Source organism: Naegleria lovaniensis (assembly GCF_003324165.1).
Source record: "Naegleria lovaniensis strain ATCC 30569 chromosome Unknown tig010, whole genome shotgun sequence".
Classification (NCBI taxonomy): domain Eukaryota; phylum Heterolobosea; class Eutetramitea; order Acrasida; family Naegleriidae; genus Naegleria; species Naegleria lovaniensis.
The window spans coordinates 441,583-463,376 of record NW_025407832.1 but is presented as its reverse complement, the minus strand read 5'-3'; the positions used below and the strand labels follow the sequence as shown (position 1 = coordinate 463,376).

The following is a 21,794-nucleotide window of genomic DNA, read 5'->3' as shown; positions in this document are numbered from 1 at the left end:
CAATGAAGTGTCTGAAGTTGAAAAGATGGTACGACGAGCAAAAGAATGGAGACTTGTTCTTGTTTTGAAAAAAATGAAAATGCTCAAGCGGCCATTGCTTGCAAAATTTTATGGGCGAAATTTGTTGTTGGGAGGATCATCGGAAGGAGCAAGGGTGCTTCATCATTTTAAACTATTATCATTAATTAATAATAATAGTTTTAGACATTTTTCAATCGGATCAAGAAATTTACAGCAAGAAAATTCATCATCACAAAAACCATCCATTGAAAAAACGTTGGAACAAGACTTTCCTTCTTTGAAAAAATCCAGCAGCAATGCAGCCTCTACTCAAGCTGGAAAGCCGAAAACTGTTTCTTCATTTTTCAAATCGCCATTCATTAAAACACAAGATGAGAGGAATCAATATCTAGGGACGTTCCGTGAAATTATTTCGGTGAGCTTGAAAGAAATTCCGAATTCTGTGGTTGCTATTGCCACAATTTTATTTCTCCCTCTAGCGTTCGGCACAACCTCTTTCTATTTCTCCTCTCTCCCTGCCTCCGTACTGCTCGAATATCAGCTTAATTATGCAAGCATGCTGCTGATTTTATTTGGATCTACCCATTTAGGACTTGAATTTGCAAATTTTGTCAACAAAGAGAAATTTAGATCATTTTTGGAGGCACAAAAATCTGTATCTCCGTTTACTCCATCAAAACAGCAAGAGAACACTGTGCCTGTTGATGTTGAAAAAGAATTAGAGGCAAGAAAGACGTCACACAGCGTTGTTAGAGGAGTACTGTGTTCTCTTCCTCCAATGGTTGGATTTTTATGCTTATCGCTTCCTGTTCTTCAGTCAACCCTGCTTCTCTCTTTAACATTTATCGTTCTGTCCTATTATGATGCCTATTTAACTGCACGTGGGCTAGCTCCTCAATGGTTTACCTCATTGAAAATTCCATTCACAATCATCATTGTAGCAACACTCATCGTTTCCTTTTTCTTTTATATTGTTTATGGAGCTATGCAACAATTTGAAAAGAGTACAGAGCAGGAATTGGCCCAGTTCGAGAAAAAATCAAGAGCACGGTCAAGAGAAGGAATTGATTTTCTTGCTGTTGCCGAAGCAAAGAAAAACAGATTGAAAACATTGTCCACACAAAGCCCAGACAAGCCTGAATCTGAATAAATGAATGGATGACAGATATGTATTTAACAGTAAGATTAATAACTGACAAGTATCGGTACGGCTCTAGAGCATAATACCTCAATTTTATGAACCTGGATGCAACAAGGTTACATGGTGGTATTCAGGGTATTTTGGAGGGCCATGGAAATCAAATTATGGTTGAGAGCTACCTTTGCAAATTCCTCTCGTGTGATTGATCCATCCTTATCAACATCTAGCTCAGAGAAAAAGTCGTGCGCAAATTCGGCTGGCGTTTTCCCACTCTCCTTAAATTCTTTTGGAAAGCTTTTATAGAGTTGGGCAATCATTCTCTCAACTTCGTCATGAGTGATTTTTCCAGTTCTATCTGTATCATAAACATCAAATGCACTAAATATTGTCAAGTAGCCAGTCTTTCTGTAGAACTTACAATAGTATTTTTTCAAGTGGAGAGGCTCGTTCATAAAGCAACATTACCACCACATACTCTGGTATAGATACAATTCCATCATCGTTGATGTCAAATAAGCTTTGTAATTCCAATGATGTGTCAACAATAAATACATTGGATATGTTTGGGGCTTCTTTGAACAATCAAAATAACTTACAAGTATAAAGAATCAACCATCTGCGTTGTTGGGTTTGATAGATTCATGATTTTCGAAAGTTGGTCCCTCGGAACAGATCCGTAAGGAAATCTTTGAACGAGGTTCTGAAACAGTACTTTCAAATCTCGCTTGGCCACACTAAATTGTTTTGATATTGTATTTATTTCCTTATGCTTTCAACGATTTCAATTCCGAGCATGGTCATGGTTATTGAGGTTAATGATGATCCGCAACAACCTACCATCGACTGTTTTCCGCCCATTTTTTATTTGATCAGGGCGGCAGTTGCTACAACGTGCTTGCAAAGATCAATCCAGCTCTAGTTAAAAACGCTATTGAGAAAATGCTGTCAGTCGTTGCAGCAGAAAATCTCGTAGGATTATGTAGGATGTGATGACCTTTTCATGTTGTAAAGAGCAGAACTACACATTAAAAAATGCTTCAAGGTGGGAATCAACAATCGCTGCAGCCTGCATCATCAGCCACAGCTGATTATGTGAATAACTCGACCACGGGCTCCACTAGTAATTTTCAAATGGGACTTGAAGCTGAAGCGATGGCGTTCATGATTTCCTTGAAAAAAGGATTACACTCATCAGTAGTTGCCCAACAAATTCAAAGTGTTGTTAGATTCACTGATCTTATCACTGAGTATCCTCTTCCGATCATTGCCAATAGTACATTGCTAAAATTGGCTGATGTTTTTCGAGATTGTAACAATAATTTTGTTCGGTATTGGATTGTGAGCGTCTTCGAAGAGGTGAAGGGAGAATTATTGAAAGTATTAAATCAAGAAGAATTGATTAGGAGAATATCTGCAGTATTGGGTTCTAATGATCCTATTGCTCGATCATTGGCACTCAGAATGTTTGGTCACATGGCCGAAATACTCTCCGATAGAACTGACTTACATCATCTCATTGAAAAGAACCTGCTGACTTGCATTGAAGGATATGAGAGAGAGTCATGTGTTGTTGCTATTGAACAAATATGCTCATCATCAAAACAATTTGCTTCTCAGATTCTTCCACAAATTGAAATATTGCTGAATGATATCAAGTCACCTCCTCAGGCTAAGCTATCTCTTATACGTGTGTTAAGACACATGCACAGTGATGTAGACACTGTAAACAGAACATTCAAATTATGTTCCGAGTCATTATTGAGAGCACACCCAACCACTCCTTTTATACTGGCCATTATTGACACCTTGACGCAACTTGCTCAAAACTCAGTTTTTATTGGCCAAGATACCTTTAAATTGTTGTTTAACATTTTTGAACTTGACGGGAGAAAGAAAGTCAAGATTGCATGTCTAAATAGTATTACCAAACTCTCAAAAAATCTCTCCGATACCTATACCCTAGATTTCCCTTTTGATGTAAGTCAATTTTCATTCTTACATTTATTAACAATAATGATTACTACATTTTTTCACTTCCTTAGATGTTATCCAAGTTTCTGAATAACTCTCCTTTTGACTCTATCAAAATATGCATTCTCAAGCTACTGGCATCTCTTTCATATTCTCCTTTCAATGTTAAACAGTGTTTTAACTTTTCGGATAAGAACAATATTATTCATACTGTAGAATTGCTATTATTTTATCAAAAATTAGAAATATCTGATTTCTCTTTTGAAATTATGATTAATGCAGTACGCCACTCAAATCAAAACGAGCAAGTTCTTGAACCTCTCCTGAAAAACTTGTCAAGAGCTTTTTGTTTTTCTATTCCATATCGCGTTCGAAACAATGATAATTTATTCTTTATCGTAAGTATTGTTGACATCTTACATGACACTATATTATAATTCTTAACACTCAAAAACAATGAATTTACAACATTCTCACAGAAAAAAATCTGTGAATATTTGGTACGCTTCATCAAGTCCTTCCCAGGCTATGCAAGTCTTATCACGAAAACTCTCCTAAGCGAGATTGGTAACATTTGTACGTCAATATCTTCCAATCAAATCTCTCAACAACAGGAATTCCTACGATCGAGCAATTTGTATTTCTCCAAGTGTCTCCTTAAAATTTCATCACATTGTCCCAACGTTCTTGTCCATCATTTGACGGCAATCTATGAAACTGCAGCTACTACGAATTTACCAGACGAAATTATTGTGAACCTCTATGAAGTTATTTTCCATGTTCTATACATCAATCGACACAAAAACTTTAACAATGAATTTAGTCAAACAAACATTAAGGCTCTCGTAGAATCCAAGAGATATTGGTGTTTGTACTTGCTTGCTAAGAACTCAATGTTCTATAACCATTTCAGCCTCTCGGAGTCTATTTTGAACATAATTAAGGACAAAGTCGAGGAAGAAGCAACATCCTTCTATTTGAAATCCTTGTCGTTATGGGCGAGTGCCGAGAATTTACTTTTTACAAATTATTTGAAAATGCAGGAGGTGGTATTTATTGAGAATGACGTCTTGCAAGATTGTCTGCAAATGTTTGATCAGGCAACCATGCTTCTTAAAGCTAGTGGTGTCAGCAACTCTGGTTTTCAGCAATTGTATTTTGGACAGAGAAGACTATTTATTGACAGTATCCTGAATCTAACGTTACACCTTGCAAATTTTAATGAACCGAGAAATACTGCCACCTCTAATGCCGTCTTCCAGCATCAATCACAAGTGTTTATCTCACTCAGCGACAAACTTAATGACATGATTAATTCATTCTTTGACATTGATATGGAGAGTGCCAAAACCTTAGAGCTCCAGGCTCTTGCATGCAGAGTGATAGCCAAAGCTATTTCAACCATATTGGTCGACCATTCCATCTCATCGAAGGCTAACACAACTTTTCAAACATTCTCCAAGTCCGTGGAGATGTATCACTCGACACTGGATCCTCTTTTTGTTCAGTGCCAACATATTTTAAAGTCATTGGAAAGTTTTGATCCAAACAAACCATACAACAAGTCAGTGCTGATCCATCAATTGATTATGGCCATTCTTAAAGCTGGAGCTCCTGTACCTCAATTCTTTTTTAATTTCACACCCAACACTGCACCCAAGCTTGAGATTGAGATTAACAATACCCACAATATCTTTAGTAAGCCTGTAACTGCTATTTTAGGCCAAGGTCTTGTGATCAAATTCTCAGGCTATATTACACAACAACGTAAACAAGCCACTGCTCATCAACGCAAAGTGAAATCTGTATGCTTGACTATAGAAAAGAAGTTAATTTCCTCCTCAACAGCGTCACAAACTGATGGAAATCTCACAACAACTACCAACGACTTTGAAGGTGTTCAAAAATTCACCATTCCTGTTGTGGAACAGTCATTCCAAATGAAATGTCTTTGTCATTTTAAATCTGAAGGAAAATATCAGTTAGCAATAAGAACACAAATGGTTGATGAAAATGATTGCTACATTTGGTGGACAAGCAATTTGGCTGTGAGTGATGTCAACTCTCTCACATCCTACGGAAGCGATGAAAAACGACACATTTCAATAGTGGTCGATGTGAAACCTTTTCCACCCACTGCAAATAGATTGACCCTGTAGAGGATAAGAGTTTTTCATGATGCTCGGACGATAGACATCTGTCTTGCTTGAAATAATTATAACCTCGTTTTAAGCCTTTTTAATACAATGTGACGTTATTTATAATAAGGATTCGATTATTGCCTCATAAATATATCCTCAAAAGTGTTCCAAATGAATTTCGCAAGTTCAATCACCAACAAGCAGGATCAATAATAAATGATGAATTATTCCTTCTAATTATTTATCAAAAGTAGTGGCATCTGATTTAACAGTTTCCACAACAGACTTATCTTGTTCAGGTGCTGAAATTCCTAAAATTCTCTCCACATCTTTGTCTTGTTCTTCTTGTTCATTTAATTCAGACATAATTTCCTTTGCAATTTGCTCTTTGAGTTTCTACGTATCGGAAAGATAAATTAGGATAAATAAATTTCAAAATAATTCATTGTCATCATTAACAAGAAATTGATTATTCATAAACAATATTAATTCATTATCGGATTTTACCCAATCTCAAACACATACTCTTCTTTCGGACCATGATGAGAAATTTTGGAAAAACTTTTTAGTTTCCCATCCCACTAATCCAAAGCAAACCAGCGTAAAACCAAACATGGTGGTTGTTGCCGTCTTCCATATGACATTCAAGACTTTATCGAATTTCATTTTTTTATTCGTGAATATCAAGAACAAGATTTGGAATTTGTTTCTCACCTTCATCATGTCCAATATTGGGAAGGCTTGTTCCCAAGAGTTTAACCAAATTATTAATACCTGACAATCACCCAACTTCTCCAAATAATATTTATAATAATACAATGGATGTGAGCTATGAACCAAATGAATTTTAAAATACAACCAACAAAAAATACAAACAAATAGTATTCTCTGAAAATGTCTGCTACTAGTCCGTTGACTCCAGAACAACAACAACAGTTTCATCAATACATGAAACAACACAATTTAGATTCCTTGTTTAACGATTTAACCAAGAAATTGGTTGAAAAGCAACCTTTGGATCCTATTCAATTTATGATTGATGAATTAGAGAGAAAGGATCCGAAGAATCAACCAAGAAAAGTTGTATTTGTGTTGGGTATGTTTTGTGTGATTTAAATTATAACAATATGAAGAGAAACGAACACAATATTCCATGTTTGTTGTTGTAATGTTGATGATTGGAATTGTGGATAACGATGATGATGATTTTAATCGCTCCTAACATTGAATTTATTTTGGTCATTTTGAAACAAATCTCATATCGGGTTTGAACAAATGAAACCACCGATACAAAATAATTGTAAATGATGACGAAATGATTTTGAAATTTATCGATTCACACGATCATGACAATAATTTTAACATATCACCACAATATAGGAGGTCCAGGTTCAGGAAAGGGTTAGTATTCGTTTACAAATACTTGTAAATATGTGTAACACGTGCCCATGCAATAATTTACAATCAACAATGTATGAACAACATTGAACAATTTTATAGGGACACAATGTGCCAGACTTGTTGAAAAGTACAAGTTTGCACACTTCAGTGCTGGAGATTTATTGAGAGCTGAATCAACCAAGGACACTGAAACCGGAAGAATGATCAATAACTTTATAAAGGAAGGTAAAATCGTACCAGGAGAAGTGACCATTGCTCTATTGAAACAGGCAATTATGGGTCACGAAGATCCAAACACTGTCTTTTTGATTGATGGATTCCCTCGTGAGATGAAACAAGCCGTCGATTTTGAGAGACAAATTTGTTTCTGCCAGTTTGTCCTCTTCTTTGACTGTCCTGAGGACGTTTTGGAGAGTCGTTTGTTGAAGAGAGGCCAAACAAGCGGCCGTATTGATGACAACATTGAAAGCATCAAGAAGCGATTCCAAACCTATATTAATCAAACAATGCCAGTGATTCAATACTTTAAGGCGTTCAATAAGGTCAAGACAATTGACAGCTCGAAATCTGTAGATTTGGTATTCGAAGATGTTTGTAAACTTTTTGATTAAGGGATCATGAGATGAGAAATAAGATTTTTTGTACTGTTATCGTTCAAGCACCAAATACAAATTGCTAATGAATGAAAACGAAGAACAAGCGTTTTGAACTACATTGATTTTTTTACTGTTGCGTTTGAACTATCGAATTGCATCAATTTCAGATCCAATATTATCATTTCTGGTCTGGTTGTTGAAAATAAACTGTTTCGAATTTTGTGCATCTTGTTCTTTTAGAGCGATGACAACGTTTGATTTTTGCATTTTTTCACTTAGCTCGGTCTTTGCTTTTCGCTGCATAAACGGCTGCGAAAAGGGTTCAGAAAACTCGTCCGGTCTTAGTGTCATTCTACCAAGCTCAGAGTTAGCCATTTTACGCAGCCCTGATCATGCGTTACATTGTTATGAATCACTTAACAATATTGCTCAAAACTTACTCTCTCGTCTAAAGGAACCTTCAGATTTTGTGCTTCTATTCATTATGTCACTTGTCGAAATACCATCCTTGTCGAAAATGTCCATATCGTCTTGAACATTTAGCACTCCATGGCGATAACCTGAGTTAATTATTCGAATGAACTTGTTCTTTTTTCGCCTAATATCTCGTTCAAGCTTTAAAAATTCTTCTCTTTCTGCTTCTGCTTTAACTAAGGCTCTCATTTGTCTTGGGCCCAATTGCTTATGAAACTCTCCTTCTTCATTGTAAATGGTTGAGGAATCTCCATGTATTTTTAACGCCTTTCGCAACTCTTTCTTTTCAAGTGTAACAATTTCTGCTTTTCTGGGCTTTCCATTCCTATAATGTTCCCTTTTCAACAACTGAACTTTTTCAAAATCTGTTGTGGCGTTTGGTGTGAGATTTGGTTCCGAGCGAAATACTTTGTGATCTTTGTTATTTTTTTCAACCAAACTACAACTTTGGTTTGAAAAGCTCTCCTTGATGAATTGCTGGACTGGTTTGTCGAATTTTGAAATAAAAACCTCACTCATTTTCTTTACCACTGAGGGTTTGTTAGGAATCAGCTCTGACAACTTGGTTTCCGATTCATCCCATGATACAGGATCTCTCAGACCTCTATCAAGGGTTTTGAAGGGTTTATAGTACAACTCTCCAGCGTTCTCTGCCGACAATTGAGGAATTGGAAAATCCATGTCACCCACATTATTCGATGGTGCAGAAGAGAATGGAAATGCTTTGAAAGGAGGAACCACATTGATTTTAGGAGAGCTGCTTAAATTACTTCCTTGAGCCAGAGGTGGTAACAAGGGTGAATGATGATACTGTTGCAACTCGTGATGTGTCTTTTCGTAGCGAATATCAGCGTTCAAATGAGAGACAGCAGAGGATTGTTGCAACAATGTGGATGGCTCTTCTGCGCTAAAGGAGTGGCTCAGTAATGGATTGGAATGTTGTTTATGGCGTTGTTCGGAAGGATCCATGGTGAGTGTTCGTTTAAAATTCTGAATATTGGGAGAAACCGATCGCTTGATGAAAGCATCAAAACCCTTCGGATTGGGTTTCATGGTCAGGTTAGATTCCGAGGACGTTCTCATGGCAAAATATTCTACTGCTGATGAACGTCGCGACGTTTCTTGATTGGTAAAATTCAAACAAGTATCTTGAAGCTCCACAACTGTAAATTTGAAGAGAGGGATTTTTTTTTCGTAGACTTTTTTAAAAAAGACACATTCGGCTCACATGCAACATGCAATGACTTGATTCTATATTGAATAGTATACTACAGCAGGAGTTAATGACTTGATAGAAGAATGCAGCAATCCGAGAAGGCACGCATTCGTACTGAATTTTGAACATTTCTGAAAAAACCAATCAGTCGTGAATTCACCTTTTCAATCACAACACACGAATGAAAGTGATAACAATAAATATTGGAAATAAACTCATTCTCTTGAAGAGATAGGTCCGTACAAGTAGGTTGTAAGAATGAATCAAAAGGTGTACCATTTCCTAACTGTCCTTGAGTATTGGTCCCCATGGAATAGAGTGATCCGTGTGAACTTGTGAGCATGAGGTGTCTCAGTCCACAACTAATATCCGTAATATATTCATTGGTGTGTTGAGGTTGAAAAGGTAATTCAGTGGGAATTGCTTGCAATGGTATAATGGTGGAGCTGAAGGACCATTTGGAATGTCCTAAATCTCCCCATAAAAGCACTCTTGATTCATTACACACACGTCGTGAAATTAAGGCAATAATAAAGTTACTTCCAATCATGACCTTTTGAATGATTTCATTGGTATCATCAATTTTTGATCGATTCATTTCAGTGAATTTTCTTCGTTGAGAAGAAACTCCAAATAAGCGGCCATCTTGTAATAAAATAATTCCAATTCCATATCTTCTTTGAATTTGAACAATTGTTGACGATTTTAGAAATTCATTTTCATAGATCGTAAATTGCGCACGTGTTCCAATTTCCATGCCAAAAGTTGTGATTGTATCTCCATAGGTATAAAAATTTTGTGTTCCATTTTGGTCTAGTGTGACAAACCAACATCCATGCTCGCTACATGCAATTTGTAACACTTTTTCATTTCTATCTACAAAATAATGGATCATTTCACATGAAAAACAATCTCCACAATCATCCTTCAATTTGAATACTCTTCCTGAGCTCGAGTCTAAAAACAACGCTTGAAATGGACCACATTCAATTCTACTAATATTTGGATCAACTTCAATGAATTCATCTTCTTCAGAATCATATTCACGAAAAGTTACTGGTGAACACTTTTCCGGTCTTCGTGCATACACCTGACCAGCCTCGTTCACTATAAAACAATATCCCAAATATCCAGCTATTAACTTGACTCTGGACATTTCCAAATAACTGACATTCTTTGATTTTGCATTGAAAATACATGCTTTTCCATATTTATCATTTCCAATACATTCATCATGATAACAATTTTTCATTGGAACATCTCCATCGAGGTCATGATCCACTCGATATTCCGAATCCATCATGATTGGCATTTCCATCACTCCGCTATTCAAAGACGTGACTGCATGGCCATTCCCTAATTGGTATCCAAGGAGAGTTTGTTCATGATTCCAACCACAAGCTTTGACTTGTTGCTGACTAGGATTTAATATGGCTTTCCAATGATACGATCGATTCCATTGAGTCATGTCGCAAAGATTCTCTCGACCCGAAATCATTTTTTTATTTCTTTTCAAAATTAAAATGACACATGGCCTGCAAATTTTAGCTGGAGTTAAACGCGAACTGTGTCACTCTCAATTTTGCAAAGACTTCGTTTGCAAGCCAGTCTACTACTGGTGAACACTTTACAAAAAAATGGCCAAAGTAGATCCTTCCTCCGAAGGCTCTTCCGATACCAATGTGACTACGTCTTCGAGGACAGATGGAAATGTCCCACCTCCACCTCCTTCGAATACTGCTGTTTTATTCAACTCTGCCGTTACATCATTTTTAAGTCATAGTTCCGGAACCACAGCAGGATCATCATCAAATAATAATAATAATAGTAATACTAGCACTACTACTACTCAAAATAATTTTGTTGGATTAGCCAATCAGGGTGCTACTTGTTATTTGAATTCTCTTGTTCAATCATTATTTCATACGCCTGAATTTCGATACGTGATCTTCAAGTGGAGATATGACGCTCAACGTGATCCGAGCAAGGAACGATGTATCCCATACCAATTACAACGACTTTTTGCATACTTGACGCTTTCAAAGCGAAAGGCTGTACCCACAACAAGTTTGACAAAATCATTTGGTTGGGAGCAGTCGGATGCATTCGTTCAACATGACGTCCAAGAGTTGAATAGGCTTTTGTTTGATGCTATCGATGTTTCATTGATTGGTTCTCGAAATATTGATAACAAAGAAGAACAACAAAATGGCCTCACCCCAAAGATCAAGGAACTCACTAATTTTCATGACGTATTAATTAGTGACATTTATAGTGGAATAATGCTTGACTATATAGAGGCTAAAGATCATAGACGTGAATCAGGAGAACCTGTAGGAAGAGCGAGAGAAGATATTTATATGGACCTTCAACTCGTGGTCAGAAGCGTGTCGTCTGTGGAAGAGGCGCTTGACAATTATGTGAAACCTGAGCTCTTGGAAGGAAATGAACAATGGATTTGTGAGGAACTTGGAAACAAAAAAATTGATGCCATCAAAGGCTTAAAGTTAAAGACTCTTCCTTACATTTTGACATTGCACTTGAAGAGATTTGACTATGATCTCCAAACTTGGACTCGTATTAAGGTATGTATTTCATTGTGACCACTATTTTCAATTAATACCTTGTAGTTAGGAAATATGGTCACATTCCCATACGAATTGGATATGAAAAAATACGTGACAAATCAATCTGGCTCTCATATTTATGATTTATTTGCAGTTTTAATTCACTCTGGATCGGCTCTTGGAGGTGTAAGTTTACAAATAGCTATGGATTTTTCAACAGGAGACATTTTTGTTCACTTTTAACAGCACTATTATGCCTACATCAAATCATTGTCAAATGGAAAATGGTACAACTTTAATGACAGCAATGTTTCTGAAATTGATGCTCAACAAGTGAAATTAATGTATGGAACAAATGATGCAAGTGCAACTGGAAGATATTCCTCGTCAACCAACGCGTACATGCTTCTGTATAGGAAGAGAGATGATAATTTGAACATCAACCACGTAGAAGAAAATATGATTCCAGGTGACTTGCGAGAAGAGGTCGAAAAGGACAATGAACAAATTGCTGAGGAGCTTCGCAAGGCCGAGGAAGCACGACAATCGCTCAACCTTCGTATAAAATGTGAGGGTCAACCTGTATTATCCATAACTGTGAAAAAGACAGATACCATGAATCAAGTGTTAGAAAAGGTGCATGAAATGATGTCACGAAGAGAGAACTTTTATTCCAAGCTCTCTAATTGTAGACTCCGAAAGTTTGACATTATGAAGCAACTTCCAACATCTTCTTTCCATAGACATGGAGATCAGCCAATTTCACGGTTCAATATGTTCAATGGTACAATTTTGTATTTAGAAACGAAAGAATCAGATGAGGAATGGAAAGAAATTACAGAATATATTACAATTTATGTGTGTCCTTTCAATGAGGAAAATAATGATTTTGACCAACCACGATCCATCAAAATTACTACTACACATACCTTATTAGAAATTAAAAAAGAGATTGAGAAGGAGTTACAACGAGAAAGATTTCCACATGAAAAGTTAAATCTGGTCATTATGAGAAATGATCAGTTAATACTATTCCACAATGTGGAAGAAAATGACAGAACCATTGAAAATGGGCTGAATATTGTTGGATCTGATTTGGTTTATGTTGAAACTCTCGATGACCCAACACAAAATCTCGAAACAAAAGTTTTAGCCAAATTGGACGAAATGAAATATTGCTTTGATGTACTGATTAACACATTCGACAAACCAAACGATTACACCACTGCTGTGACAGTTGACAAACGGAAAACAGTCAGAGATCTCAAAGAGAGAATTGCAAAAATATTACAAACCGAACCTTCTGCTTTCAGATTATGTACTAAAATGCACATGCAGCCAATTAACGAAGATGTATTAATTTCTGAATGTCCCCATATATTTGAATATACGTCATTGCATGTAGAAAAGGGAGCTGCGCCAAAAGAAGGAGAAGTCATTCTTCAATTATATGTGCATCTTCCATGGCTCTCTGAACAACAGCCCCACCAAGAAAAGTCCATTGAAGAGCAAACAATATCCGCCCCACTTCAACAAGAAAATGGTCATCTTGACGTCGCAACTAATGTACCACCTCCTCCAGATACAGAGGGTACAGTCATGATGACTTGTGAACCACCACCACCATCTAGCTCAACAGCACTCGTACTTGCTCCTAAGGATGGACCAGTGTACAATCAAGGAATGAGATATCTTGACGTGATGCAAAAGTTAAAAGATGAGTTTAGATTTGTCGATAAGATTGTTGTCAACCAACAAGAAACGTTGGGCCAATTCAAAAGGAGAATTTACGAAAAATATTTCTCAAATCCTGATTCTGATCAATTTGTACCATTAGAATTGATGAGATTGAGAACCAAAGTTGGAGTATTCTTACAAAATTTGATAATTCACGATGATAAGACCATCAAGGAGAATATTCCAGATCTAACCAACAACAAACACATTTTAGTGCAAATAATGGAAAGACCAATGACAATGCATGAAGGTAACATGATCATTTATGTTCAGAGATGGCTACCTTCAGAGTGGAAGTTTTATGGAGGTGCTGATGCCAAATTTGAAGTGCTTATTCCAAAAGAAAGCGAATCACTTTCACCCCAAACGTTACGAACCAAAATTTATGAAACCCTTAAACATTCAGCTCTCTCTGATGTGTCACCAGAACGATTTGAACAAATCGGCATTAGTAGAGCACCAAACCAGTTCGACTATTTCATTTCCAAAGAATGCGTTCAAGTTGCAATTTTGAATTATGATGAAATTGATTCGATGAAGGACCTGTATCGACCACCTTTCATTATCAAACAAGATGACATTTTTATTGTTAGATTGAAAGATGAAATGGACAAATACGACATGGAAGAATACAAGCAAAAGAAAAAAGCAGAAGCCAACAACGCTTCCTCCACCACACGGGTGCAAGAAAAAGCATTGAAAATTAAGGTACTCGATAAAGAAACTGAAGAAAAGGAACAACGTTTGAAAGAAGAAGAGGAACAAAAAAAGAAGGAATCTCAAGATATGAATCAACATGCAACCAGTGACCCCATGAATGTTGACTCTACTTCGTCCTCTCACACAACACAGGAGGAGAACCCAAAAAAGAAATTAAAATTAAAAGCTGATGAAGCGTGAGTGAGTTTAATAAAGGTCAAGATTTGGCAACGTTATGTACTCATGGTTTCAAAGCTTCAGTACTGTGTGATCTTGATTTTGTTCAAAACAATCATTATTAGTGAGTGATAATGGTGATGACGAGTGACAGCAAAACATTCCTGTTGAGAAATGCAACTCACTCTTCGTTATTTCGGTTCAGATACTTGCTTCTAACGTCATCATTCGCTTCGTAGGCCCATTTCAAATTGGAGGAAGCTACGTCCAGAATTGAGGTGTTATCTTGTTCACATGCCCCAAAGACATATCCACTGGCCTTATCAACCATTTTCAATACGTTTAACACGCTCTCCTTGTCTTGAATGTTCAAAGTACCAAACGAAACAAGAGAATAATCTTGAATGACATCTGCCATTAATTGATTCAGCTTTCTAAATCTCGTCTTATATTTTCGCTTTCGCTTAGCCAGTTTTGATTCAAAGCTTTCATCATCTTGCATGTCATCTTCATCATTATCTTCATTCGCTTCTTCCATTGAATTGGAGTTGTTTTCTTCTCCGTCATGGTGTGACAGTGGTTTTCTTCCAATACTTTGTACAAGATACGATAAATCTTGAACCTCCGTGTAAAAGTCAATGTCAAATGCTAATTTTCCGTATTGTTCTATCAGATCCACTTTTGACAAAATATTGACATGAGGTAATTCCAACCTAATCATAATCGACAGAGAAACCATAAGAACAGAAATATATTTGGAGGCATCTGTACAATGATGAGCGTCCACTAAATTCACAGCACATAATCTAAAGTGCCACTTATTCACTAAAACATCACAAATATCTTTTACAACATTATAATGAGTATATAATTCAATTTGTCCAGGCATATCAAAAATGACATAATATGAATCATCCACAATATATGGTTTTAATTGTACTTTCAACCACTCCTCTAAATGTTCCTTCAAATATTCCATACAATAAATCAAGGCTCCGTTCGGACCCAATTTTAATTCTTCCATCACAGGTTGGACGCTAATTAAATCCTGTATATCCACTCCACATTCATAGGTATATCCTTCATTGGCGGGATCCATGTTAACCACAACAACTTTTCTTCCAATTCCTCTCATAAATTGTTGCATTCCGTTGCAATACGTGGATTTTCCACTTCCGGGAGGACCAACCACGATTTGACCGAAAGGCATTTTTTTTTAATTGAATTTTTAATTGTGTAGACTGTGTTTCTTCATCAAGTTCATATCGGAAACGTTGTTTAGGTGATGCTTAATCATTCTAGAATGTCAGGAGAAGGGATTGAACAATCTGAATTCTCAACTGTCAATCAATCGCGACTTGAGAATCAATGGATTGCAAAAAAATGAGTCATCCTCATGTGGACCGCTACGCAAGCTTGAAGCTTGTCTATGGAAATGATTTGATTGAATTTGTGAGAGAGAATAAAGTGTTGGTGGTAGGAGCTGGTGGAATCGGGTGTGAGTTGCTGAAAAATTTGGTTCTTTCGGGATTTGAGAATATTGAGATTGTATGTGTTTTATTAGCGAATTTGTTGTTATTGTTGATAATAATACTCGATGTTAAAATTATTCTATGATTAAATAATTATAAACGAATCGAACGATCATAATATTTCTACGCTACATGAATTTGTAAAATAATTATTTGATCATGATTGCAAATAGATTGATTTGGATACTATTGATATTAGTAACTTAAATAGACAATTTCTTTTCAGACAAAGGCACGTCGGAGAATCGAAAGCAAAAATTGCAAAAGAAACAGCTCTAACTTTTAATCCAAAATGTAATATTGTTGCTCATCACGGTAACATTAAACAAAGTGCCTATGGATTGGATTTCTTCAAGCAATTCAAGCTGGTAATCAACGCGCTTGATAATGTTGATGCAAGAAGACATGTAAACAGATTATGTCTAGCGGCTAATATTCCCATGTTGGATGGTGGTACTGCAGGATATTTGGGACAAGTGAAATCCTATCAAAAAGGATTCACCGAATGTTATGAATGCAAAGGAAATAGAAATACAGAAAAAACATATGCTGTATGCACCATTCGTTCCAATCCATCTAAAATGATCCATTGTGTGGTATGGGCTAAATTATTATTTGAGTAAGTGGGCATATTACGTGTATGAATTTTCGAATTGACATGTTGCCATATAATTTCCGTTGTTAAACAAATTCTCAACAACAATTTAATGACAATGATTGCTTGACAAATAGTCGGCTCTTTGGTAAAATTAGTGACAGCAATGAAATTTCAACTGGATTTGAGGAAATTTTGAAGGCAACAGAAGATTTCCCACAACGGGTTTTTGACAAAGTTTTTGTGCACGATATTCGAGAATTATCACAAATGAAAAATAAGGAAGTGTGGAATACTGGAAAGCCGCCTGAACCGCTCACCGACGAATATTTGAAAATCCTTAGACAAAATAATCCCAATGCTGAGAAGCGAGCTGGAGTTAAGGATCAAATTATTTGGACACCTGATGAATGTGTACAAATTCTGTTGAAGAGCCTGAGTTCACTCAAACAACGAAGAGAACAATCAAGCGAACCACTCTCATTCGACAAAGATGATGAGGATGCCTTAAATTTAGTCACTAGCGCCTCCAATCTGAGAGCTTTCAATTTTCACATTCCTCCTAGCTCTCGATTCGACATCAAGTCCATGGCCGGAAACATTGTACCAGCCATTGCTACAACCAATGCAATTATCGCTGGTCTTCTGGTGTGTGAAGCCTTTAAAGTAATGAAGAGTATTCATATGAACCAGGGAAAGGAAAGCTCTGTCAATCATGTCACTGAATGTCTACAAACAGATTGTTTGGCAAAAACTGTGGTGAAGGGAAGAAAGAACACAATTATTCTTCCTGTCAGCATGGGTCCACCAAACAAGAAGTGTTTTGTGTGCTCTTCAAATTCTGTTACCGTGTTTGTGAACTGTGACAAGATGAGCTTGGAGAGATTTGTTCAGGATGTTTTACAAAACAAATTAGCCCTCAAAGAGCCGTCCGTGTTGTCAAATGATGATCTTATCTATGAGTGTGGAGAAGAATTGGAGCAAGATCAAATAGAATTGATACAAAAACGGCAAAAGGAAATGTTGAAAGACACTGGTATTGTGGACGGATCAGAGCTCATTGTTGAAGATTTCTCTCAAGACATTAGTTGGAAAGTGATTGTGAAACACATGCCCGACATTGAGGTTGAGGAATTTTATGTGGAGGGAGATGAACCACCAAAAGCAGCAACACAAGAAAACCATATTCCATCCAGCAGTGGAGTTGTCAACAATCTCGATAATGTTGTCATGAATATTGATGACGGTGACGATGGCTGTGTTTGCGTTACAGATCAGCAAGAAGAACGTAAACGATTGGATGAGAGAAGAAATGAGCTCAAGAGAAAAAGAGCTGAAGTTGAGAACAATCTCTCCGAAGACACAAATCCTCTCAAAGAAAAGAAACAAGAAGATGAAGTCATTCTATTGGATGATTAACACAGCCAGCCACGTACGTCCATTAGAAAAATCATGCGATTAGAAAAAACGAATTTTTCATTCAAAAAAATTCTCATGCTCAAATACCACCACTAGGCTCGCCTTATTACAAGCAGAACATTTCAACAACAACGAACAGCAATAACAACGCTTACATTGCACGAACACCCTTAATATTATGCTTGCACTCTAGTCGTTAGAATGACTGACCACAATATTGGTTCTTCTTCTCCTATCATGATGAATCACGAAACAACTTCTCTGGCCTCATGTAATACTAGTAACGCTCATTCCGTACACTTTGCGGAAACAACAACAGCTGTTTATATTCCACCCAACAAGTCGTCGTGCTTTGTCGAAACCGACGATGATGAGGAACCTCCTCTTCCTTCAGACGATTCAATTTCTGTGAGATCGAGTGCCATTAAGGATCGAAGCAATCAAGGCTTTTCACCTCGTCCACTATCGTTAGCAGGTGAAATTGTTTCACCCTTTTCTCAAGCTCTTTACGCTGGAACTTATGAACACTTGGGAGAATTAACTGATAACACCCTCTCTAAAATCGAGAAGAGATCAAAGCATTTGAGTTGTTCTTCGGTGATGGAATTTTCTGATTTGTTGAAGCAGGCCGGAGTGAACATTGAAGAGTTGCAGGACGGTGATTGGGACTATGATACCGATGAAGAGAATGAATTGAAGGACCACTCTAACACGGACAGCAATCATGCAAATGGCAACAGCATAGTCAAAGAAAACACACTCCGACAACAGCATCAACAACATTTCCTTAATGTCATTACCAACAACAACTTTGTGGAAGAGTACGACAGCGATCCAGAAACTTTCACAGCCACGAGAGACTCAATGAAAGTTGAGGTGGACGAATACGATTTACAAACACGAAGAAGTCCTTCACAAACATTTACGCCTCCTCCTCTCAATAATAGAAAGAGTATGAGTCACCTATTTAGGTTTTCAAGCAGTGAAACAAAAGAAACAGATGGATTGAATCTCTCTCGGTCGACCATGTGTGATTTTCCTGTTGGCATGGGGATTGAGGTGGAGTCGCCTCTTTCTTCCTCACCACAACAAGATTCGTCTCCCACCTCCAGCGATGCTTCTCCTGGCGCATTGCTGTCTGTTCCAACACAAGCCGCACAGCAAGCAAGAAGAAGCTCTGTAAAGAGAAAGAAGAGTATTCGCTCCAACGATTTTATGAAAGGTGGAAGGTATATGAAATCGAAAGATTTTTTCTCAACACTCTTTAAAAAAGCTGAAGTTAAGGAATTTGGTGTAGATTTATTAACGGTTATGTCGAGGAAAAGTGAAATGGGTCATGAAATTCCAGCCTTAATAGAAGAAATGATGGTGGTGATTTCTGAAAGACTTTCAGTGGAGGGATTATTTAGAATTGGAGGAAGTGTTAAAGACATGGAAATACTTGTAAAAAAAATGGATTCTGGAAAGGTAGTAGAGCTACGAACTCTCAATATTCACGTCGTCACTGGGCTCACAAAAAAGTATATTCGACAAGCAAAATTAATACCTCATCAATCCTATCATATTTTCAAGAAGATTGCACAAATTGACAACGAAACAGAGGTCGTCAAGGAACTCTCAAATGTGTTTCGAGATGTATCCGTCATACCTTATTATAATTGTTTATTATTGAATAGGTATGTAGGAACGTTGTTTATTCAACAATGATTGAAAGACATTGTGCCATGTTCAGACTATTACATTTATTGTATAATATCCATTGCAAAAGCAATGAAAATCAAATGACGGCTAGCAACCTGGCAATCATTTTTGCACCTAATTTATTTCAGGAAGATCCTAATGCAAGCTCAACGACACTGAATTCCTCTCTCGTACTGCAAACCAAAGGAACGCGGATTATAACGATCTTGATTGAAAAATATCAAGATGTATTTCGGGATCTATTCGAAAAAATTAAGGCAAATAAGGACTTCATTCCTCTCCCATTGAAAGATTCAATTTCAAAGAATGAGTCAAAACATTCCACAACATCCAACAATAATAGTGCCATAGATAACACTGGATTCATTATTATGAAAGGTTTTTTATCCAAAAAGACAAAGGTTACTGGATGGAAAAGAAGATTTATTGTGTTAACAAAAACGCATGTTATGGTACTGGAAGATGAAGACACGTCCAAAAAAGCATTGAACTTTTTAGATTTATCAAAATCTTGCATCGAGAGTAATTATGAGAAGAAAGACTTTACCTTTAAGATATGTTTGAGAACTGATGCGCAACAAACCTCTCACGACGAAGAGGCAAAAGAAATCATTCTAAAAGCAGAGAGCGAGACAGAAAGAAATCAATGGTTCAACTCAATTCGAGAACGAATTGAAGCACTTCAAGCAAATCAAGCTATCATCTCAACGCTAAGATGAGAACCTCTCTCCATGATGTGAATAAACGCTCAACCAAAAAGGACATCAACAAAAAATATCCAAATTGAACACACAAGCAAAATGAAATCCGTCATGCATTCGTTCTTGAAATCAGCAAACAAGCATCAACGACTTTTGGGAAACCACTCAACAATGCTGATGCTAGGAAGCAGTAATCAACGATTTTCTCAGAGAGCTGCATTTTCAACACATATGGGTCAGCAGTACGAAATTAAAAAGTTAAGCAGTGATGATATTATGAAATTAGAGAACGATTATTCTGCACACAAGTAAGTAGCCGTTCATCATTTCTCTAAATATTGACCATCCAATCAAACTTCATGACTTTTACTCCAATGTTGCTGAAAATCATTCTTCATCATTCCGATGATGATAATCCAATCAAAATTTCGGAAATCAACTATTGGACTTTCTTGAAAACAGTTATCATCCATTGAAAGTAGTCTTTGAACGTGCTCAAGGAGTGGTGGTCTACGATCCAGAAGGACGTAAATATTATGATTTTCTCTCTGCATATAGTGCAGTCAATCAAGGACATTGCCACCCCAAAATTATCGAGACTTTGAAATCACAAGCAGAAAAAGTAACGCTCTCATCTCGTGCCTTCTACAACAATGTGTTCGGACAATGGGCTCAATACGTTACCAGATTATTTGGATTTGAAAAAGTGTTGCCAATGAACACTGGAGCTGAAGCAGTTGAAACAGCATTAAAAGCTGCCAGAAAGTGGGGCTATGAAGTCAAGGGTATTCCCGATAATGAAGCCATCATTATTGCATGCTCTGGTAATTTCCATGGAAGAACCATTGGTGTCATTAGTTTTAGTGATAGTGATGAAACAAGAGATGGATTTGGACCTTTCTTGCCAGGAGTTTTAACTGCAAAATATGATGATGTGGATTCATTGAGAGAGCTTTTGGAAAAGTTTGGAAAGAATGTTGCTGGTTTCTTGTTTGAACCCATTCAAGGTGAGGCTGGAGTTCGAGTTCCAAGCGACAAGTATCTGAGCGAAGTTTACAAGCTTTGTAAGGAGCATAATGTTTTGATGATTTGTGATGAAATTCAAACAGGTTTGGGAAGAACTGGTAAAATGCTTTGTTATGAGCATTCATTGGATAAATCTAAGGGTGAAAAACCAGATATTTTGATTTTGGGAAAGGCGTTGTCAGGAGGAGTATTTCCTGTTTCATGCATTTTGGCTGACAAGAAAGTGATGGATGTTTTTGAACCAGGTACTCACGGAAGTACATATGGTGGAAATCCACTTGGTTGTTCTGTATCAATGACTGCTCTTGAAGTTTTGCAAAATGAGAATATGATTGAGAATGCGGCTAGACTTGGTGAAATTTTCAGACAAGAATGTAGAGAGCTTGTTCATGAGGGAGGAATTGTTGATGAAGTGAGAGGAAAAGGTCTTCTCAATGCTTTTGTGATGAACCACAGTAGAATGCATGGCAAGAACTCGTATGATTTGTGTATGCGTTTGAAAGAGAATGGCCTTTTAGCAAAACAAACACATGACAACATTATTCGATTTGCTCCACCACTGGTCATCACTGAAGAACAATTGAGAGAATGTATTGCAATTATTAAGAAAGTTGTGCGAGATTTCGAGAAGGCACCTCAACCAAAACAACAATAAATGCTGATAGCACGTTGATTTTGC

At 36.9% G+C, this 21,794-nt stretch overlaps 12 protein-coding genes across 12 annotated transcripts; 7 read left to right on the top strand and 5 right to left on the bottom strand.

The window, feature by feature from the left end:
• Positions 1 to 79: 79 nt before the first annotated feature.
• Positions 80 to 1,171, top strand: C9374_000609 (uncharacterized protein; the record flags this gene model as incomplete). The annotated part of the gene is made up of 1 exon (XM_044695912.1): positions 80 to 1,171. The coding sequence occupies one exon, from the start codon at positions 80 to 82 to the stop codon at positions 1,169 to 1,171; it is 1,092 nt and encodes a 363-aa protein (XP_044552437.1).
• Positions 1,172 to 1,278: 107 nt separating this feature from the next.
• C9374_000608 (uncharacterized protein) lies at positions 1,279 to 2,020 on the bottom strand (the record flags this gene model as incomplete). Its single annotated transcript, XM_044695901.1, has 4 exons — positions 1,279 to 1,540; positions 1,581 to 1,679; positions 1,759 to 1,931; positions 2,000 to 2,020. 4 exons carry the CDS (start codon positions 2,018 to 2,020, stop codon positions 1,279 to 1,281), a joined length of 555 nt encoding a protein of 184 aa, XP_044552436.1.
• A 174-nt stretch (positions 2,021 to 2,194) lies between these two features.
• C9374_000607 (uncharacterized protein) lies at positions 2,195 to 5,292 on the top strand (the record flags this gene model as incomplete). The annotated part of the gene is made up of 3 exons (XM_044695890.1): positions 2,195 to 3,139; positions 3,205 to 3,531; positions 3,613 to 5,292. The coding sequence occupies 3 exons, from the start codon at positions 2,195 to 2,197 to the stop codon at positions 5,290 to 5,292; spliced, it is 2,952 nt and encodes a 983-aa protein (XP_044552435.1).
• Positions 5,293 to 5,511: 219 nt separating this feature from the next.
• Positions 5,512 to 5,940, bottom strand: C9374_000606 (uncharacterized protein; the record flags this gene model as incomplete). Its single annotated transcript, XM_044695879.1, has 2 exons — positions 5,512 to 5,670; positions 5,800 to 5,940. The coding sequence occupies 2 exons, from the start codon at positions 5,938 to 5,940 to the stop codon at positions 5,512 to 5,514; spliced, it is 300 nt and encodes a 99-aa protein (XP_044552434.1).
• Positions 5,941 to 6,168: 228 nt separating this feature from the next.
• C9374_000605 (uncharacterized protein) lies at positions 6,169 to 7,286 on the top strand (the record flags this gene model as incomplete). The annotated part of the gene is made up of 3 exons (XM_044695868.1): positions 6,169 to 6,370; positions 6,655 to 6,675; positions 6,775 to 7,286. The coding sequence occupies 3 exons, from the start codon at positions 6,169 to 6,171 to the stop codon at positions 7,284 to 7,286; spliced, it is 735 nt and encodes a 244-aa protein (XP_044552433.1).
• A 129-nt stretch (positions 7,287 to 7,415) lies between these two features.
• C9374_000604 (uncharacterized protein) lies at positions 7,416 to 8,828 on the bottom strand (the record flags this gene model as incomplete). The annotated part of the gene is made up of 2 exons (XM_044695857.1): positions 7,416 to 7,657; positions 7,712 to 8,828. The coding sequence occupies 2 exons, from the start codon at positions 8,826 to 8,828 to the stop codon at positions 7,416 to 7,418; spliced, it is 1,359 nt and encodes a 452-aa protein (XP_044552432.1).
• A 197-nt stretch (positions 8,829 to 9,025) lies between these two features.
• C9374_000603 (uncharacterized protein) lies at positions 9,026 to 10,459 on the bottom strand (the record flags this gene model as incomplete). The annotated part of the gene is made up of 1 exon (XM_044695846.1): positions 9,026 to 10,459. One exon carries the CDS (start codon positions 10,457 to 10,459, stop codon positions 9,026 to 9,028), a length of 1,434 nt encoding a protein of 477 aa, XP_044552431.1.
• Positions 10,460 to 10,598: 139 nt separating this feature from the next.
• Positions 10,599 to 14,165, top strand: C9374_000602 (uncharacterized protein; the record flags this gene model as incomplete). Its single annotated transcript, XM_044695835.1, has 3 exons — positions 10,599 to 11,546; positions 11,592 to 11,714; positions 11,775 to 14,165. The coding sequence occupies 3 exons, from the start codon at positions 10,599 to 10,601 to the stop codon at positions 14,163 to 14,165; spliced, it is 3,462 nt and encodes a 1,153-aa protein (XP_044552430.1).
• A 157-nt stretch (positions 14,166 to 14,322) lies between these two features.
• On the bottom strand, positions 14,323 to 15,351 carry C9374_000601 (uncharacterized protein; the record flags this gene model as incomplete). The annotated part of the gene is made up of 1 exon (XM_044695824.1): positions 14,323 to 15,351. The coding sequence occupies one exon, from the start codon at positions 15,349 to 15,351 to the stop codon at positions 14,323 to 14,325; it is 1,029 nt and encodes a 342-aa protein (XP_044552429.1).
• Positions 15,352 to 15,524: 173 nt separating this feature from the next.
• C9374_000600 (uncharacterized protein) lies at positions 15,525 to 17,687 on the top strand (the record flags this gene model as incomplete). Its single annotated transcript, XM_044695813.1, has 3 exons — positions 15,525 to 15,689; positions 15,847 to 16,292; positions 16,406 to 17,687. 3 exons carry the CDS (start codon positions 15,525 to 15,527, stop codon positions 17,685 to 17,687), a joined length of 1,893 nt encoding a protein of 630 aa, XP_044552428.1.
• A 201-nt stretch (positions 17,688 to 17,888) lies between these two features.
• Positions 17,889 to 20,107, top strand: C9374_000599 (uncharacterized protein; the record flags this gene model as incomplete). The annotated part of the gene is made up of 2 exons (XM_044695800.1): positions 17,889 to 19,363; positions 19,420 to 20,107. 2 exons carry the CDS (start codon positions 17,889 to 17,891, stop codon positions 20,105 to 20,107), a joined length of 2,163 nt encoding a protein of 720 aa, XP_044552427.1.
• An 81-nt stretch (positions 20,108 to 20,188) lies between these two features.
• C9374_000598 (uncharacterized protein) lies at positions 20,189 to 21,770 on the top strand (the record flags this gene model as incomplete). Its single annotated transcript, XM_044695789.1, has 2 exons — positions 20,189 to 20,397; positions 20,552 to 21,770. The coding sequence occupies 2 exons, from the start codon at positions 20,189 to 20,191 to the stop codon at positions 21,768 to 21,770; spliced, it is 1,428 nt and encodes a 475-aa protein (XP_044552426.1).
• Between the last annotated feature and the right edge of the window lie 24 nt (positions 21,771 to 21,794).